This window comes from Poecilia latipinna, unplaced genomic scaffold, assembly GCF_001443285.1.
Source record: "Poecilia latipinna isolate Pla-1442-1.1 unplaced genomic scaffold, P_latipinna-1.0 Scaffold2017, whole genome shotgun sequence".
NCBI lineage: Eukaryota > Metazoa > Chordata > Actinopteri > Cyprinodontiformes > Poeciliidae > Poecilia > Poecilia latipinna.
In genome coordinates this window covers 1-21,150 of record NW_015114633.1, presented here as the reverse complement: position 1 = coordinate 21,150, position 21,150 = coordinate 1, and the positions used below count along the sequence as shown (strand labels likewise).

Sequence of the window (21,150 nt, the reverse complement as noted above, 5' to 3'; positions counted from 1 at the left end):
ACATCCGCTTTTTTTCCTCAAATGCGACTTCTGTCTGGATTTTTCACCGCGGTCTAAATGGCCCAATCCTGATCTTTCACCCCTACACCCCCCCAAAAAAAAAAAATCCGATCCATATTTGGTACTAAATATCCTAAAAGGATAGACCTACTGGTATAGCCGCTCTTGACCAAGCAGTTAGAGCTCCACTTGGGTTGCTAGGTGACGGGCTGGGCTTGGCCTGGGTTGCTAGGCAATGGACTGGACTTCACCGGGGTTACTAGGTGAAGGGTCAGGGCCTGCTGATTTGTGATGTTACATTCTTGAAACGGCTTGTTTTATTAACTTATTGCCAAAAAACAATTATTATCTCGAAACAACATTATTAATTATTGGGAGAATTTATTGTCCAGCAAAATTTACTATAGTGAAATCTGATGTCGGATTTTATCCGGCTTTTATGTCAGTGATTTGTGACGTTGCTTTCATGTACATTCAGAATTTTGAATTATTCAGAATTATGATGTGCGTTGCAGTAAATCAGGCTGAACAAATTAGCTTCCTTCATGATTTCATGATCTTGTGACGATACTGTCGGCTCCAATTTGTGAATGAACTTTAAAATCGATTTTTAAATGGCTCTATCCATTATTACTTCTGTAATCATTCGCCTTTTGTGTGACGTTTCTGCTATCCTTCGCTGCGGGGTTGTAAACCGTTCACACAGAAGGCTCATTATGTCGGGTTTAATTTGTAGAATGAATGACCAAAAAAACAGATTTAAACAAAAAATAATCTGAATTGAGCATCAAGACCTGGTGCACTCATTAAGTTTCCTCCTCTGTTTTCCTTCGCAGGAGTTAAAGAAGGAAGGGAAGAGAGATGGAGGGCAGGCGGGGATGATTAAGTCTGAGCTCTCCAACGGCAGGGCCAGCCCAGTTTCGGACACCAGCGTGCGACCTGGAAAGAAAGGTGCGCAGCCATCATTAGGTAGCCTGACGTCTGCCGGCTCACACTTTGATCCTATTAGCGTAACGAAGGATTTGGGTCAAGGATTGCTCACCGCTCTGCTGCTGGCAGGAATACAGATACTGCAGGAAGCAAAGAGGGGCTGGAAAATACAATGAAAGACGATCTGTCCAGTTACTTCACAACGCTGATGAGCCCAACATACAGGCTGATTGGGTTTAACGAAACACTGAAATTACATGAAATTATATGGAGTTATTTCCATCCATTCATACATTCATTCATCCGTCCATCCATCCATCCATCTATCTGTCTACCCATTTATTCATCCATACATTCGTCTTTCAGCCTGTTTCATCATCCATCCATGTGTTCACCCGTCCATCCACCCTTCCTCCATCCGTCTGACCATATACCAGTTTATTCATCCATCCATCGACAGACAAAACGACTATAAAAAGGTGTAAAAACAGTTTCTAAATGCTGCATTATGGCGACAAAGTCTCACTGTGTGACAATAAGTAAAAGAACACAATTATGAATTTAAATAAAGGACAATTAACTGCACTGGTAGGTTTATTCTATCGTTAAATAGCCATTGTCATTATATAGTTTAAATAACAAACTATGCGCTGATTAAAAGCAACAAAAACAAATCCCTAGGAATAGTTTTAATCTTTGGTGATAAACACTTCTTCATATTGTGCATAACTGCTGATGCTTTATCACTGAGCGAAAGATAAACAATAGTGACACCATGTGGTGAAGTAGAGGAACTGCAGGGTCAGGTCTGCTTGCCCTCGCTGATGTGAAATGAGAGTCAAAAGTAATGAGGCTAATGGATGAAAGGCAAACAACCACGAGGCTATGAGGAAGTGTAATGGGGTCAGATAAGTTCAGACAGAGAGTCAGGCGTCTAATTAAGGTTTTTATTTAATTTCTTATTAGTTTATTACTGGGTTTGATGCAGGAGAGCAAATCCGAAAGCGAAGATGTAAGGCTTCCTTCAGCTATGCACCTCAGCATGAAGACGAACTGGAGCTGAAAGTCGGAGATGTCATCGAGATCATCGCAGAGGTGAGTCTTCTTTTAAAGATTTTAACAAGAGATGAAAAATTTCAGAAATATAAAAGCATAAAAAGGATCCTGCACCGTTTTGGCACCCATGTCAAAGACATATTTTGTAAATCTAATCAAAATTAACATCTTACTGGATTTTCTTCATCCTGTTGCTGCTTCTGTACCTTCAAAACATTTCACGATTTATTTGGAAATGGAAGAAGAGCAATGTCAGAAGGATTGCATTTGGTTAACTAATTCAGTTTCTCTTCAATCTAAACGTAAAAATGCATTCGGAACGCCTTTCTTTCTGATCAAAACAGCAAACAGTGCTTAAGTCATCATCGAAAAATCCCAACATTCTGACTCTGTAAACAAGGAAGTTAAGTCAATAATAAAATTGTACAGATAGAGATCAGTTTCTACTAGGGTTGCATAAAACAAGGTCCACTGCACTAAATAGCCGATAGATGTGCATTTTTGAACTGGTTTAATGAGAAGTCTCCCGCTGTAAATCAGTGCTACAAAGAAACTGTAAAATTCTACTAATAGAAAAAATCAGCTTGGATGTAATGATCGTTTCATGGAGATATGGCGACCTCTGCTGGATTATGTGTGAGTTTAAGGGTTCGTTCACAGCAGCCGCTTTAATCAAACTCTAGTTTGTTTGTCTGGAAAGTCCGGTTCGTTTGGGGTGTGTGAATGCGTAATCGAACTCTGATTCAGACCTAAAAGTGAACTCTGGTCCGCCTAAAAACTTCCTACGTTAATATGTGAATGCCAAGCGGACTGGAGAGCGCTCAGAAAGCAGACTACAACGCAGGGCATTCTGGGTAAATACGACTAAAACAAACGTCACAGTCCTAACGCTACAGGGAGAAAAGGCTTGTGTGTTTTTTTTTTTTTTTATTATTTTTTACAAAAGATAAATCCTCTAAAAGCTGTCGCCACTTCTTCTTCTTCTTTTGTTTTTGTGGCACTACTTTCGTGTCCTGCATTTTACTACTCATCATTTCCATTCCTAATTCTCCAAATCCAGTATTTTTCCTTTCCCTCATTACTATTCAACTGAGCTACCGCTTAAATCCGACGCTACTCCATTTTTGTTTACATTTTGTTAAGAAGGAAGTTGCCTCTGGTCTTCTTCAGAGGTTTTCATGTCGTTTCTTTCAGTGGTTCTTGGTGCAGCGCCACCACAGGCTAGGAGGGGAACAGGTTTTTCGATTAGTTCGGATCGGTTGACAGTGTTGTTATTTAGAGGCATTTCAGTCAAAATTAAATAAACTAATCATTTGATAATAAACATGTGATTAATTGGCTTCTTTATTTAATCACCTTTTCAATAATTACTTATTTATATGCATTTATTTATTTATTCATTTTTTCTTTCTTTGCAATCTTCTGCCTGCTATTTATTACACAATTGTATGTATATATAATCACAATACAGTACTATTTAAAATCTGCACCTAAGAATTAGTATGAAAGAACTAAAACTATTACAACTAATTCAAACTAAAAAATATTTAACTCATAACTAAGAAAAAACAGAATTAGACAAACAAAAAGGTCACAATGAAATAAAACTAAACTATAATGAACTATTATTGATAAACCTAAAATCTGGTTCTGTTTAGAGTTGAACGCCTCACATGGGGTTTTGTTTTTGGGTTTCTCTGGTGTTTAGGTGGAGGAGGGATGGTGGGAAGGGGTTCTTCATGGGAAGATTGGAATGTTTCCTTCCAATTTCACCAAAGAGATCCTGACAGATCCGGACGCTCCCTCCCTGGAAACTCCCAACTCGCAGGAGGAGATCCGCCACAGCCGCACCAGTGAGTCTTAAGAAAACATATTTTCCAAGCCTCCTTCATTAAGGCAGCAGCCTTTGAAGCAGTTTTATAACTCTGTGTTTTGTCTCTGTGTGTTCAGGTAAAGACAGCCCCGGCAGTGAAAGCGACGGAGGAGACAGTCGGTCAGAATCAGGGTCAGAAATCCAACCTAAGAAGGTAAAAAGTCAATTATTTTTTCAAAGTCAAAAACACAAATAAGGTCAGAAAACATCAAACAGACTACAGTGGATTATTCTGTGGAATGTAACTCCAACATATTAATTTGGGATCATTTCTTACCATGTATTTAAAATATTCAAAAGAAGACGCAGCTTGGGAAGCTAAGCTACCTAGCCGCAATGCTAGTTGACGCGCTATTGGCTGGAATTCGCCAATCCAGAAGCACCGTTTTTTTTTTCTTTGACACCAGCTGGCATTAGCATCAAGCTAAAGGGAGGCTGTGGATGTTAGTAGCTCTAAGGCAGTTTCCTTTTTTTTTTTTTTACTTTTTTTTTTTTCTTGTACCAAGATGGTCGACTGTCTTTCCATAACATAAAGGAGAAAAATGTTCATAATATGCCAAATTTAAAACAAGAATCACATCATTATATTTACATTTTTTGTGTCAGCTGAATCAATACTGACTGAATAAACTGAAAATTGTGGTTTTCTCACATTATTAAACTCATAAACCATAAACAGGAACCCACATAACATATACATATAAACATAAATATCCTCTTTCTGTAAATATATTTACAATAACAGTCTTTGAAACCTGTGAAAAAACCAAGATAATGTTGGCGTTTTTAACCAATATGAAGATTTTTCATATTGCTCATCTTCTGAGCAGTGGGAGGTGAGAAGGAGCCGTTTCTCCACCACACAACCTATTTTAGTTAAACTTCTAATTACAATTTCATATTTTCTGTTTGCAAAAACACTGATCTTACTCATTATTTTTATTTATTTATTTAAAATAGGCTCATATATCCTGCTAGTTTTGTATTATTTCAAGTGTCCTAAAATATTTGGAGTAGGAACTAAACCAAAACTACTTTCTGGTTTTGCAGTGCAAGTAAAGACCACTGTCCTCCAGAAGTCGCCTAATTTAGCTATTTATCATTAAAAATTAGGAGCAGAATTGATCATTTTTCTTGCATACTTTTGCAGATTCAGGGGATTGGCTTCGGGAACATCTTCAAAGACCAGCCCATCAAGCTCCGGCCGCGCTCCGTGGATCTGGATTTAGAAAAGGTAAGCCGCATCATTTCCCGTTTCCCTCCCCTCAGAGGACATCCTACTGAATCACCACTTCCTGAAACGTCATCATCTAAAACTGGGAACATCTAAATTGAATAAATATACTTAGCACACATTAAAAATGCATTTTTTACAACATAAGCTCTTTAAAACACAGAAATATATCTGCTTTTCTTATTTTTTTTGTAAGAAAGTCTTAGATTTAGCTCCTCCCAATTCTCTGTTTCAGTTTCGCAGCACAGGAAGTGGTTTTATGTTAACACACACACACACACACACACACACACACAGACATCCTGCAGGGATTTGACAAGCAAAGCAGAAGTGAGAGCTCTGCAGCGCTCACTTAGAGCGAAGGAGAGAGAGGGCGGAGGGGAAATAATACGGCTTTTCAGTCGGCTCTACATGCTCACATGTTCTGCTGCTGCCTCTGCGCTGATGCAGCAAAGATCCGACTTCAACCGAACCAGAACCGACGGTAGGCTCCGGCTTTTTCTGCCTCTTCTCCTCTGTCTTTCTGCTCTTTCCTCACCTTTCTTCTTAAAATTTACTCCACTTCTCAGTGCCTCTATTGGACTTTCTTTGTTTTAAAACAAAGAGATTTGAAGTTGACATGGCGATATCGCATTCCTTATCCGCTGAAGGTTGTGTAAATATTTTTGATATGGTGAAAACGAGGAAACTAAATAATCAACCATTCTGTACAGAAAGCAAAAATTATAAGATGGAACAAAGATAATCTAAAAGTAGAGTTAATATAATTGGCTTATGTTAAAATATTTGGGACTAAACTGAGGATTTTCAGTGTTGTTTGCAATTTTATTGCACTAAAAAATAATCTTTTGCTTGTAAACGTGTCACTTGACCTCATTTTCGGTCACATAAACTAACACAAAGGCCTCATTTTTTCACAAATAATAAAACAAACCAGATTAAATCTGATGCTTACTTAGCAGTTTGTTCATCCAAACTTCACAAATCAGATTAAAAAGTTGATATATTCACAGTTTGGTGAAAGGAGCATCATCTTCCTAAAAGAATAGCTGGTTTTTGCTAAAAGTGCAGTGCAAAAACACAAAATCTAGTATTTTTGGTATAGTTTCTAGTGCAAATATCTAATTGCACTTTAAATAAGTGCTTTTTTAAGGACTATTATTCCTTAATATTGATTAAAAAACTCCAGTTCAATTGGCAGATTATTTAACAGTTAGCAAGATATTTGTTTTAAGTTAAGTTATCTGCCACTAGAACTATAACTTTTTCACCAATATTAAGGAATTATTGACTTCACACAAGCCTCCATCTGTTGCTGAAAAATGATTTTTAACTCAGTTTGTCTCATTTAAAGCACGTTAAGATATTTGCACTAGAAACTAAACCAAAAATACTTTTGTAGGATTTTGTGTTTTTGTAAATAATTATTTCAGGAAGGTGACTCTTTGTAATTTACCTTCTTTATTTTAATTACAAACCCAAACCAGGGAAATTCAAACATTTAAGTGAACAAAACGCAAAGCGGAGCTGAAACTTTTAAACCGTTTTAAAGGAGTGATCCCTAAAAGCTGCTGCTGGTCATCAGGGCTTCCTGTGGCTCCTGTGGAGCAGATGTGTGTGTCTGAAGGATGTTTGCGCGCCTTTCCTGCTGAGTGTGTTATTTTACGGTGAGTCGGGTCTTTCTGCTCCCTAATGAGGCAACGGGAGGTGGGGGAGCGGCTCCATCCGGCTGAGTCACTGCGGAGCCGATCTGGAAGGTCAGCTGACCCTGATGTTGGAGATCTGGCTCCTTAGACGGCAAATATCACCTCCATTAAGTGCTCTGACTCTGCATAGGTGCATCATAATCAGCGTTTTTCTTTTTTTTTTTTTTAAACAGATGACAAATTTGAAACAAGACTTTAAAAAAAAACAGGAAGTGAGTATTTGTCATCTGGATCCAGTTGACTTTGGTTGTAGGAAGGACACAGACTGTCTTCATGATTAAAAAGTGATTTATTAAAGCTGCAGTGTTAGGCCTTTTGCAATTAGCAATAAAAATTATAAATTAAAATCAATAATTTCCACTGGCATAATTTATTGTTTTTAGCTTTTTCTCTGTTTCTACCAAAAACTGGATGATGAAGTTCAGTTTGGTGTTTTGGTCTCAACTAGCTTTTTTTTTAAGGACTATTTTGTTTAGAGAGATTTTATAATTAATTTTATTTGTTGTTTTGGTTGTTTTGTTTATTTATTTTGGAGATTTAAAATATCTTCCAGTTCCAGCTTTAAATTTTGATTGAAATTTAAAGTTTATTGATCTTTGAGAACGTGTTCTTGCATTACTATTTTATTACTTGAAAATTGTCTCAATGAAACAATATTATCGTTTATCGCAATAACTGATGAGGCAATTAATTGTTTATTTTTTATTTTTTACATATTTGTTGAAACTGTCACCGTGTCATGGCAATTTATTATGAAACAGATAATCTGAAAAAATTGAGCTCCTCTGACTTCTCCCAGTGCCAAGTAGAAACAACCAGTCAGAGCCAGGAGGAGGGTCTTAGCGCTGTCAATCTGCTCGTGTGTGTGCCACTTGACCACAGTCATAACCTCATTGCGCTCTGCTATTATGAAGCTTCTCCTCATCAACAGGGTCGGACGTGAAAGCTAATGCTAGTTAGCATAGCCACAGATGATGGCGGATAAACAGTTTTCCTGTTATGGTTAGTTGTTTCTCCACCATTAGCACACTTAACAGCGCTTTCACAAGGTTTGTTTTTTTACCATAGCACAGGGCATTCTGGGTAGAAACAACCAAAGCAAACACGCGTACCTAGCGCTAGTGGGAGAAATGGCTAATGGTCTTTTACCAAAAACAAAAGTGAAATCCTACGACCACTAAAATCTGACGCTACTCAGTTTTGGCTAACATTTTATAAAGAAGGAAGTTGCACTCAGTGTTATTTCCTTCAGTGGCTTTTGGTGCAGCGCCCCTACAGGCGAGGAGGGGAACAGGTTTTCCTAAGAATTTGGTTTGAAACACAGCAGCTGATAATGTAACAAATGTTTCAGTTTTGGTCCCAAACCGAACCAAGTCTACTGGACCGTCGGTTGTGTAGACGGACTTATTGAGTCAGAATAACGGTTTGATTGCTCCATTACTGCCATTTAACTAAGTCATAAATGAAGCATAGCCTGGTCATGTGGAGTAAAGGGAGACTTGCAGTGTCACAGCATGACTCGTATGAAGCAGGCTACTCTAGTGATGCTGTTGCTCAGAGGAAAGTGTTGATGCATGACTGTTCACACCAGTAACAATGCTGGTCAGAACTGGAGCAGAAGCTCTGAATGTTGCCAAACAGTGTTACGTATCACACCTTCCGCGTGACAGGCATGTCTCCGTGGAGCCGGTTTGTTAGGTCTCCAGTCTACCACCGTCAGACAACCAGATTAAATTTCACTTTATAAACTCAGATTTCAGCTGGAGACTTTGACATTTTGTCTTTCGGTGAACATTATGTTATGAACTGATGCTTCATTTCAACAACTCGGCTGCATTCTGGCCTGCTTTGTGCTCGCTTCTTCTTTCTTGTATTTTTTTCATATTTCTCTAAACTTTTAAATAGAAAAACTGCATCGAAATTATGACATATGCAATTTAATTTGTGCACTTTCTCATCATTGTGCTTTATTTTACTAGATATTCACTTGTTGTGTCTTTAAGTGAAACAGATAGAAGATCAGCAGTCATTTTAAATTATATTGGTTTATACATTTAAATTGAATTACTACAAGAAGTCCTAAAATATAAAATGTTATCTCAGCTAAAGGGAAAAAGTACATTTATAGACACAGAGACCCTCTCGTCTGACTCAAAAGGGAAGTTGACTCAAACTCTGCAAGGTGCAAAGCTGCTGTGGCAACAAAACAAAACTCAAAACATCAAATCTCCACCATTATACTCCACAAATAGAATGAAGTGTTTGTGTTTGTTTTCTCCAAACATCTTCATTTTGTTTTCATCCCTCCATCTATATCGTTTCCAGAGGTCTGGTGGTTCATTCAAATGCAGCTTAATTTATGCCAGCATCCTATTTTCAGAGAGAAGAGTCTTTCCCATTGAAATTCTTCTGAATGTGACCTACTTTCCTTCCTACAGCCGTTTAGCTTAGGCGACATTGAGGGCTACAGACATAAAGGAAAGGTTAAGAGGTTACAAAGTACTTTCAATGTGTTTGAAGGAAGACTGCAAACTTGCACGATTTCACACAAAAGCAGAAAAAAAAAATACATTTAATCAGAATGTGTTATGCAAAATTCACATTTTTTTTAGGTTTTTATACTTCCATTTGGGTTTCTACTGGTTCTAAAAACAGCCTAAGCGCTTATAAAACTTTTTGTAGCAACTAGTTAAAGTTGCTACAAAACAGGATTGTAGCAACATTGTTAATGTTCCCTGACTTTTGAGTCACATTCGACAGGTAACTCAGCTAGCAACTCCAGCCCGTTACCTAGCAACATCAGCTAGCCCCGTTACCTAGCAACCCAAGCCGAGTTCCAGCAGGTTTGGTTAGCTGGTTTTATCCACTGTATGCACTGTTGTATGGCTGCTGGAGTGTTTTGTTGTTGCTACATTCTTGTTGGCTGTGCTGAAGGCTCTTCTAATGCTTTTCCTAGATGTACGGTCGTATGAACCCCATACAGCGTGACGTCACACAAAAAAACTGCTCGCTGACGGTGAATAATATTGGTTTTAGCTATCAAGTTGTCAATACAACGTGCAAAATCCTTAATGTACAACACTACGACACCTAAATAACAAGGTGAGGAAAAAGTTTAAATTGAGAAATAAAATAGTGAGGGGGAGGGAAGTAGCTTAGTTATGCTAGCTAGCTTGACTTTGGCCAGCAGCAGCTTATTTGGATTTAAAGTGACAGGAGGCCCTAAAACAGCTCAAACTAGGCAGACTTCAGCTTGAATTTGTGCAAAAAAATGTAATGAGCGTGTTTTTTATTGCCTATGTACGATCCATTATGCTAACCTGTTAATCATAATAGATCGCCTTTAATGCAACCAAACCTGAAAGGTTGATCAGTTTATCTCTGACTCCGTTAAATAAGCATTTCTGAAGAATCTTTTTGAGTCGTAGAACCTTTGAGTCTTAGACGTCATGGCTAAAAATAGACTGGTTTAAACTTACAAGCTTCAACACTGCTGTTTGCTGATGCTTAAAGGTTTAAGCATTTCTTAACATCAGCCCCTCGTTGCACCATCACCTTCAAGGATCTACACCTCAACCCACTTCTGCTTTGTGGGAACTAAGTTACAAACACTTTACTCTAAACTTCTTGCTTCAAGAAAGCAAAATGCAGGACGTCCTTCCTGCTGCAGCAATAAAAGACGGTCCACCTGCTGAGAGCCGTGTCCTACTTTAACTCCTCTGCTGTCAGATCCTCTGTCTGCTGCCACTGCCAAGGACAAACACAATCTGCAGAAGATCGTTTACGCTGCAGAGGAAGCGATTGGCTGCAACCTGCCGTCACGCTGCCAAGGTGACCCAAACATCAAACTGTCAGATTTTAGAAGCTGCTGGATGTCATGTCCAGAATCTGACACAATAATCCCGTTTTTACAAGCGGACAATAATATGTACAGAAGAAACGCTGAGTTCCTGTAAATCAAGGCTAAAAACCCAAATATAACTTAACAACCGGAACATTGATCAATATGGGTATTGATGATTTTGATGGTATTGTGACAAAATGTAAAGTTTCATAATTGGTAACTGAATTGTTCTTATGGTGTAAAGCACTTTGAGCTTCACTTGACGAAACTCGACAGAAAATGAAGTGAAGAGGAAAGGATTTTATTTCCACACGTCTTTTATTTCTAGTTGTCTGAAAGTTCATCCATCCATCCGTCATCCATCCATCCATCTATCCATCCATCCATCCATCCATCCGTCATCCATCCATCCATTCATCCATCCGCCATGTGTTCATCCATCTTTTCTTTGGTTCATCCATCCATTTTTTATCCATCCAACCAACATCCGTTCGCTCATCCATCGATCCATGTTTTCATCCATCCATCTGTTCATTCCTACATCCATCTGTCATCCATCCATCCATCCATCCAGCCTGATCTTCGTTTATCTCCTTTGTTTTAAGTTTTGCTATCACTTTGTTCAAACACTTCACTTTCCAAAAATCTTTTTTTAAACTATTTTTTAAGCTTGTTTACATCATTTATGACAAACATCTTTTCCATATACTTTGTCTTCTATTCTTGATCTTAACTTTAATTAACTACAATTTGCCTTCTTATGTTTAGAGAAAATAACTGACTAAAAACATCTATAGATATTTGCTAACAAGACTTGAAACATTTTGAAGCCTATGAACCAGTGAGAAGTGTAAAAATGTTACTGGTGAAATGTGAATGCTTAACTGGGCCGTCCCACTCATCCTGCCTGGCCTTGAAAAGTCCCCATCGATCCTGCGCCGGCGTTTCGGCTGCCATCAGTATGCGTTAGGTGGATGTTGACTCCTCTCTGCTGCAGTGATGCCTCACAGTTCGCACCTCCACATGCGTCTCATTAGGGTGGGAATGAGGAAGAGGAGGAGGGAGGGAGGAAGTGTTGAAGGGAGAGGTCGGGCAGAACAGAGGCATGTGTGTGTTCAGACAGACTGCGTGCTGTGAATGTGTGTGTTTTCCTGGGGAAGAGCCACCCTGGTTCCACAAACACCACCGAGGGATCCACTCCAGCTGGGGAACAACGGCGGCTTTAACGCTCTTCGTCAGCAAGTCGGCTGCTTGGTTTCTGCATTGAATCTATTCATAGGATGCAAGGGTGTTCATGGGAGAAACTAAATATATTTAGGTACGTTTTAGTATTTATATCTTTTAAGGAAGTGTGGAGGATCTGCTTGGAAGATTGAGCGAAAACAAGTTTCCGGATATCCAGAAACTTCTGCTTTATCAGGAATATCAAATATTAGTTTGACGCACTTTATAGGAGTTGTTTCATAAATTAGTCGATGTGTAAAAATCCCAGGAATTTGATGGAAGAAGGGAGATCTACAGAACTAAAATGTATCTGATGGGGTTTTTCTGCAACTCTGGGAAGAAAAATACCCGTTATTTTCACTGTGGCCATTCATTTCTTAGCCATGATGTCAATGCGAACTTAAACTTTGTTGTTTTTAATTTGCTAAGTGTGAAAATTACACTACACATGTGCTACTGTGTGCCATGTTATTAGATTTGTGTAAATTGTGAAACACATTAGTCAACTTTTGTTGTTTTTAAGCATATTAGAGAAATAAATCTGTCATTAGCATGCTAATTGATTAGCTTTAGTTGTCTTGGAAAGATAGCATTTTGTTTTTAGCATTGACATATACTGCATTGATACATTGATGTTTGATTGTTAAGCATCTACTTCTGTCTTTTTCTGGACGAATAATTACACTCTTAACTGAGGTTAAATAGCTAATGTTAGCATAAGCATTGTTGCTGTTAACCGTTTGCTAGCTCTGAAATGCCATATTATGTTAAATTTAGCAGGCTAATGACAGCATTGTTGTTCTTAATCCCTTGCCAAATCTGAAATTCCCTTCTATATCAACTCAACTCTCAAGCTAAGGGTTTCGTAAATAAAAAGACAAAACCCTTCGTTTTCGTTAAAAAATGAAAAAGTATAAATATATTTTATCCTTATGTTCTATATAAGGATAAAATATTGATACTTAGTAGTCTAATATCAATATTTTAGAGATGTAGTCATTTAAAAAAGTAATTATATTAAAATAATTGATTTTGTTAAACATTTGTTGTATCTGACATTCCATAATTTTGTGCTCATTAAACTTATTTCATTCCTTTCTTTCAAAGAACCTGTAGCTACACTTGAGCTAATTAATTAGCATGCTAACATTAGCGCTGGCATTATTGAATATTTAGTGAATCTGAAAAGTCACATTTTATGCAAATCACTTTAAATAGATTTATTTTTAATTAGCTACTTAGAAGAGTAGTACTGTTCTGCCTTTTTGTTAGCCAAATAAACATGTTGTAAAAATGTTGTATGCTAATATGAACATTAATGTTACTCATAGTCTAAAGTACCATATTTATATTAATTTAACTGATATTCTGTTGATCGGGTTATGCTTCAGTTATACAAAATTTTCTATCTATTTATTGATCAGGTAATCCAAATCAACAGACCGGCCATACACTGTATTCTTCTCACATGTTGATGTTAGCATTAGTTTTTTAGCTATTATTACAAATGATCAAGCATTCACGAAAAGAATGCTTTGTTCTTGCATTTTAAATAATAAAATGTCGTATTTAACAAAGGAGTTGAATTATTTATTGCATTTATAAATGTATAAATGAAAAATATGCAGAATGTGCTAATTCTTTATCTGATTAATTATCAGAATAATTGATGAAATAATCAACAACCACAATAATTGTTAGAATGCAGCCCTACTGGTACATTTAATTAATGATTTCATGATGTATTTATTTACTCAGGTAGGTCTGCCACAGATTTATAATTACTTTTGCTGTTGCTGGTGAGGAGAAATGGACTGTAGGTCAATTCTTGCCGAATCACTGGTGCCTTGTTTGCGCACCACAACACTAACAACACATTCTGCAGACTGGGTACTGCAACAAGCACAGGAAGTCTCAAACCACTTCAGCCTGTTATGTCTGGGTTTGTTGGAAACTAAAGGTTTCCTGTCATCTTTCTGTTCTTCAGGTCAACGAAGGGAAAGGCGTGAGCGTAGCAGCTGAAACCATGAAGACCGAACCTGACGGCAAAGCTAAAGGTGAGAACTTTCTGTTACAAGAAACTATTCTCCTAAATTTCTCAAACTTGGCTCATATTAAATCCTTTTAACTTTTAATACATTTCCTTATCGCTTCCTTTATTTGTAGTGCAGGTTTCCTTTCATTCTAATAGACTATTGTTTCTTATCGTCATCACCTCTAACGTTGTTGGTGTTTTGCTTGTGGAAAGGACCGGCATTCTAGATTTTCAATGTGGATAGCAAAGCATTGTATAAGAAAAGAAAAACAGGAACAGAGTATTAATATTTTCCAAAATCAGGGAGCTGAATACAGTCTCCTCAAATCTAGATATAGAAATGTCTCATGGAAATTGAGTGAACTGTTAAAGAGGAAATAATGCGCAAAATTCATATTTTGAACATTTTGTATTTCCATTTGAGTCTCAACTGCTTCTAAAAAACAGCACAAGCACTTAACAAAAACCAACAAACTGTTTTTTGGCAGTAAGTTAATGTTTTTTGGTGTCTGGAATAAGCCGCTCCGAAAACCTCCGGAATGCAATGTTGCAAACGAGAAGGCACTGACCGTTGCCTAGCAACCCCAATGGAACTCTGCCCATCGCCTAGCAACCCAGGTGGAGTTCCAGCACATTTGCTCCTCTGGTTTTACCGCAGTACAATGGACGCTGGAAAAGACGAGTGAATCTTTGAGGATGTGCAACTTTCTAACACGACTCCAGAGGATTTATTATTTACTAACCGTTGATTTATTTATGCTTGTTTTCATTGGCTGCCAGTGCGGGAGCAGTGTAAGGTCCTTTTCCCGTACGAAGCACAAAATGAAGACGAGCTGACGCTGAAAGAGGGGGACATCATCAATATTATCACAAAGGTGAGGGCAGCTTCTGTTTTTACAGTTGGAGGTAGGCTTGGGCGATATGGACATTTATTACGATATAAGATCTATTGCGACTATGTTTCACAAACACAAATACTGCTCCTGAAAAACGTTCCCAATTGTAATATGCTTCTTTAGGACACTACACTGCAAAGTTACAAAATCTTACCAAGTATATTTGGTATAGTTTCCACTGCAAATACCTTAGTAGACTTGAAATAAGAAAAAGTAACTTATATGTAACTTTTCAGGAATATAGGAGCTTGTTTTATAGGAGCAAATACTGTTTCCACTGGCAGATTATTTCACTTATAACAAAAATTTTTCCCATGGTATAAGTGAAATAATTTGCCAGTTGAACAAGTACTTTTTTTATCAATATAAAAAAATTACTGACTTAAAATAAGCTCTTATATCTTGCTGAAAAGTTACTTTTGTCTTATTTCAAGTGTGCTAAGGTATTTGCACTAGAAATTACACCAAAAAAACTTGGTAAAATGTTGTGTTTTTTCAGTGCAGTGCCATTGAAAAGTGTGATTTGCATCAGTAAACTGCACATTGTAACTGTATTCAATCATATTTTCAAATGTATTGGTATTTATTGATGCTTTCATTGAACAAACGGTGGAGAAATCAGTAAACGATAAGGATAGTTTTGGGATTTTTCAAACATTAATTGGAATTCATCATGACAATGATAAATCTAAATTCTTAGCATGGTAAGAAGTTTCACGGTAAACGATACGATAAATGCCCGCTCCTGGTTGTCAATAATAATAATAATAATATTTTCGTTTTCAGGAATGTGCCGATGCAGGTTGGTGGATGGGGGAGATCGGTGGAAGGCAAGGCGTCTTCCCAGATAACTTCGTCAAACTGCTTGAAGTTGAGAAAGAGGTGATTGTGACATTTATTTAAAAAACAAAGCAGCAAAACTGCTTATCTCTAAACTTACCCACTTAAATCTATTCTCCAGAGACCAAAGAAACCGCCGCCGCCCAGCGCTCCATCAGCCAAACACGCCGCAGGTTAATATCTCAGTTTTGCTTTTATCTGTTTATTGTGTGGTTGAAGTCAAAGCTGTAAACTTTAAACCTGTAGAGAAAAAATCAGAAGCGAAGAAGGTTCCTCCTGAGCGGCCTGAGCATCTGCCTCAAAGAGACCCGGATCGAGGTAAAACCTGGTCTGCTTTGACCCACGCCGGCCCACTTTCACCTCAGCTTCCTCCTGCTCTTTCAAACTTCCTACTGACCTCTTTCAAATCAAACTGAGACTAATTTTCCCGCTAAAATTTCCCTTCCAGCTTGTTTCCTCCGTCCTTGTGCAGAGTGACAGAGCTCTGATTGAGAAAACTAATCAGCATCTGTCTGCGCTCAACAGGAAGCTGCAGGCTCTGTGGTTTGATGCTTGTCAAACTGGTACCATCAGTACTGCTGGTGCAAGACAGATGCTTCCACTTTTCACCACAATGTTGCTGCCATACAAAAAAAAATCTGCAAAACGCTCAAATGCAACAACAGTTTCTTAAATTACTGTTAAGAAACTGTAATTTAAGTTTCTTTTTGTTTTCTTTCAAGTGTAGAAAGATATTTGCACTCGAAACTGGACTTGGTAAGATTTGTGTGCAAAAAACACAAATCTTACCAAGTAGTTTTTATCCAGTTTCTAGTGCAAAAACTTTAGTAAAGTTGAAATGAAACAAAAATAATTCATAAGTAACTTTTCAGCAAGATATAAGAGCTTGTTTTAAGTTATAATTCCATAAATTTTATTAAACAATCTAGTAGTGAAACTAGTACATTTTCACTCAATATTAAAGAATTATAACTTAAAATAAGTTCCAATAGCTTGCAGAAAAGTTGCTTATGGGTTATTTTTTGTCTTATTTCAAGTTCACTAAGATATTTGCTTTAGAAACGATAAAAATACTTGGTAAGAGTTCATGTTGCTGTGAGTGAAGTAGTCTTTCAGTGGAACTCATGCTTTTCCATCAATATTAAGGAATTATTTAGTTTAAACAAGCTCCTATTTCTTCCTGAAAAAGTTTATTTTAAGTACTTTTTGTTTTCTTTCAAGTGTAGAAAGATATTTGCACTCGAAACTGGACTTGGTAAGAATTTGTGTTTTTGCAGTGTAGTAATGTCTGTGCTTTATTTTAGATTTTCTTTTCACAACTGATCTGGCGGTTTTTGTTTGTTTTTATGATTTGTAGTTTTACCTGTGACAAAACTGTAAATCCCACAAATCAAGCAACCATTAACTTCAGCTTTTCTTGCAAGACTGCGAAACAAAACTACGGTTTAAGCTTTTTAACTGTATGTTTAGGCAATTAAAATTCAAATATTCTTGTTAGATTGTTTGTTACTTGCTTCTTCATAGCAAAGTGTTCATTTAATAAACACTTCCTTAAAAACGGAGGTTTCAACATTAACAGTTAGTGACTGTTAGAAAGGTTATTGTGTCACACTTCGAAGCTGGATAACCTCAGATTAAGCTGACAAATTTATATTTAACTTACATAAGCTATTTTTTAAGTAAAGTTATTAAAGCAATTAAAGGTAATGTTTATGAATAACTTACAGCTGCTGTAAAAAGGTCTTTAAACTGTTAAATATAATGAAAACTTGGAGAAAACCTTGAAAAGAAAACAAAGCAGTTATTTTTATGTGATTTTCATCATCAGGACAAATTTAAAAATAAAAAAGGAAAACCATAAATTAATAAAGATAGAAATATAGATTATAAAAAGTTGTATGGTTGCTATTTTTTTAAAAAACGCACTTGACCTTATGCTGTCGTGCTCAAATACGAGCACTGAACAGAAAGAGGAAGCAGTCAAAGTCCAACGATAAACTGTAAAAGATTGTCAGGGAACTATTGACTTTGTCTTTTAATAAATCTTCTAAAAATGAAACAAGAAAGTCTGGTGTTAAACACGCCAAGAATACAGTAGCTTTTCCTTCACAGGTCAACTCTGAGTCAGTTTCTCACTGGTAGAAATAATAAAAATATATCTTTATGAAGACAAAAACTGAATTAAAATGTTTTTAAAAATGTTATGTCTTGCAGAATCTAAATCATGGAAGTGAACTCTTGGTTATTTGTGACATAATTTTCACATAGTAATCATTGTATATCACTAGGGCTCCAAGCTGAGGAAAAGCGCACACTTCTCCATATTGCGCCAAAGTTCAGCAGCTCTGGTTGCTAGGATACTAGAGAAAGTTGTGTTGTTTTTTTCAGGCTGCATCTGCAGTGCTAAATAAAGCTTTCAGGTTTTCAAAGTTAGAACTCCAGTGTTTTTAGTAAGCAGGCAGGAAGGAAGGAAGAAAGGAAGTAACATAAAGCAGCTGTTTATGGTGGATATAATCAAATTTTAACACATAAAAAAGAACAGGCTAAGAATCCAGATGTAATTGGATTTCATTTGTTCCTACTCCTTCTGAGAGCACTTACTGAACCATCCTTATGAAGTAATGTGCCAGGCTAGATTATTGAACAGGATGCTCACTCTTAGCGGCGAGCACAACTCATTCTGCACAGAAATCCCTTCCAAATGCATCGCCTCATGCATCAGAAACTTGCGGCATTTCCTCCTCCACAGCTGAAACTGATGCAGAAACATCTCACAGGTACATTAAGCATAAGACATTTCTCATATTGTGTCAGATGTAGCACCAGTGGGAAGTACTGTGGTTGAATAACTATAACAGAGAATCATAACGGGGGGAAATATGTATTTGAAGCACTATGCTTACATTCACTTAAATAAGGTGTGAAAATTAAGTCCGTTTTTCTTTTTGATGATTGGACGGTGATGGAGCACAGCAATAAGAAGGTAATCAGATTAATAATAATACTGTCTGTATTTAAATAGGGTAGAGGATAGAAATTAGCATTTTGGAAATTCTAGTGGAATTTAGTCCCTAAAATAATCTCACATATGCTGGAGAATATGACCCTTTCTTCAAACCTTGTTGAATTAATCTACTATATTGTAAATTTGAAACTCTGGAGGGTCCTTCTTTTCTGTGATCATGAATTAAAAATGTCTGCACATCCTTAAGTCTTAAATTCTTGAATCAAAAAATTATGACCTTAAAATGTCTTGAATTCATTTAAAAATGGTAAGATGGCCTTAAATAGGTCTTAAAGTTTGTGGTGGCAGGACTATTTAATCTCATATATTCTACCTAGTCTGCTTTTCTTGTGGAACTTTTCTTTCTGGCAAATGTTTCTTCATTTTTTTCCTGTGACTCAAGGTGGTTAAGGCTACCGCTAATTAGCTAGCTGCTAATATATTCTTGCTAACTACCAAAAGTATATTAGCAGCTATATTAGCAGGAACAATTTAATCTGGTTGCTGCAGCAGAAACAGAAGAAAAACTATCCAGTTAGCTAAGAAAAGCAAGTTGGCTAAAAAGAAAAAGAAAGCTAGCTAGCTAAAACAAAAGCATGCTAACTAGCTGGGTAGGTAGCTTTTTTGTGTCTTTCCTGGTTTATAATGATGCTAATTTTTTATGTACAGAAAAGTGAGACTCTACAGGCTTTTAGCTGTTTATTTTGTACATTTCTGCTGTGATACACATTAAATTTAATTCAAAATGGTCGTTATAATGTCCTAAAAAGTATTTAATTTGAGTTGGCACAATCTGCAAAAACTTATAAGAGAAATCTGATGAAAGATCCACGTCTGGGATCGGCTCACTAAGCTGTATTAGAACGGATCTCTTGGTTTGTGGTTGGACTGATAACATCTCAGAACATCTGCTGCTCCCACCTTTTTCCCTTTTCTTAATCCTCTCACTGCAAGAACAAAAACTGCAAGTATTTTTGGTTTCGTTTATACTGCAAATATCTTTCTACACTTGATATGACAAAACTAACCTACAGATAACTTTTCAGCAAGATGTAAGAGCTTGTTTTGAGTCAGTAATTACTTAAAATTGATGAAAAAGTTCTTGTTCCGTTCTCAGATTATTTCACTTATAACATGACATTTTTCCCATGTTCTAAGTGAAATAATCTCCCATGAATATTGAGGAATTACTTAAAACAAGCTTCTATATATTGCTGAAAAGTTACTTGTAAGCTAGTTTGTCTTGTTTGAAGTGTATTAACATGTTTGCATTAGAAATTTGACCGGAAATACTTTTTGTGTTTTTGCAGTGTACTGTTTTCTGTTGCTGTTTTGCCTTTTACTCCTGCAGCTTCTGGCACCTTTTTTACCTTTTCACTTTTATTGTAATTCACCTTCAAAGATCAACTTCAGCTCATAGTTGCAGTATTGACGTTCTCTTCACTTGGTGGTGATTGTTTACCTTTAGCCTCTATAATTTCTCGTGTGTTTAGGTGAAGAGATGAAGATTGGAGAAATAGCTAAGCCCTCCCTCCCAGCTCACCTTCCCAAGAAACCCCTCCCCCCAAAGTCAAGCTCCTCCTCTTGCTCCCATCCCCCACGGCGTCCAGAGAGGCCGCCTACATTAGCGTCAGTACACACACACAGAAGCAACAGAACCAGAAATTACCCCTGACCTTCTTGAGCCTAATACTGTCGTTTGGTTTACCTGCTCAGGTGTGAAAGCCCCAAGTCTGAGGGCGGGGCTTCAACACCAGATTCTGCCCCTGATAGGTCACAGGCCACCGGTGAGTCTGACTGGCTGGACCATGGATGACTCGCTCCGTCTCTCTCACCTCTGCCTGAACTGAATTTTACCAAAACTTTGTCTTTTAATGCAGAAAACGGGACATTTGACCAAGGGGTTTCACAATACTGCAAAATATCCTCAACTCAAATTAATTATAATTACCTTTTGTAACAATATCTTAATAGAATTACTGAATATAATTTTATTATAAATATAATTTTATTAATAATTGAACAGTATACAAACACATATGATGTATAAATTAGAAATAATTTGGGGTTTCCCCCAGAAACTTGCTAAGCCCGTGGTTGGTGCTTGGGCAGTCATTCATCCATGTTTTTGACAGTAAATTTGAAAATATCACTTGATAGTTATGCGTTATTGGAAGACTGGAAGATTAATACCTAAACACCAAATATAACTATAAACTCTTAAAAAAGACATTAACAAAAAAAAAACTTAAATAAGCAAACAATGCTGAGCCTGGTAGGGCACAAGTAAAGCCTGGTGGCCCGCCAGGCTTATGATGCACTGTGGGAAACCCTGTAATTTATACATCAAATAATAATTTAATATATGAATTTGATGATGATATGAGTGACATAAGTGGCATTAAAGCTGCAATTTGTAACTTTAAATATATATATATATATATATATATATATATATATATATATATATATATTTTTTTTTTTTTTTTTTTTTTTTTTTTTTTTTTT

General features: G+C 36.9%; 1 protein-coding gene across 3 annotated transcripts in view; it reads left to right on the top strand.

The window, feature by feature from the left end:
• sh3kbp1 (SH3-domain kinase binding protein 1) overlaps positions 1-20,739 on the top strand; it is a 68,232-nt gene extending 47,493 nt beyond the window's left edge. Inside the window, exons 3-14 of one of the 3 annotated variants that reach the window (XM_015016432.1) lie at positions 837-951; positions 1,919-2,025; positions 3,695-3,839; positions 3,937-4,013; positions 5,010-5,093; positions 13,855-13,924; positions 14,683-14,777; positions 15,585-15,680; positions 15,760-15,811; positions 15,885-15,956; positions 20,136-20,271; positions 20,359-20,738. In XM_015016432.1, the coding sequence (XP_014871918.1) occupies positions 837-951; positions 1,919-2,025; positions 3,695-3,839; positions 3,937-4,013; positions 5,010-5,093; positions 13,855-13,924; positions 14,683-14,777; positions 15,585-15,680; positions 15,760-15,811; positions 15,885-15,956; positions 20,136-20,271; positions 20,359-20,458 (1,149 nt within the window). In that variant the 3' untranslated portion in view covers positions 20,459-20,738. Of the gene's footprint in view, positions 1-836; positions 952-1,918; positions 2,026-3,694; positions 3,840-3,936; positions 4,014-5,009; positions 5,094-13,854; positions 13,925-14,682; positions 14,778-15,584; positions 15,681-15,759; positions 15,812-15,884; positions 15,957-20,135; positions 20,272-20,358 lie in introns of all 3 variants that reach the window. The other 2 variants (XM_015016433.1, XM_015016434.1) reach the window with 2 other exon arrangements.
• Positions 20,740-21,150: the final 411 nt, after the last annotated feature.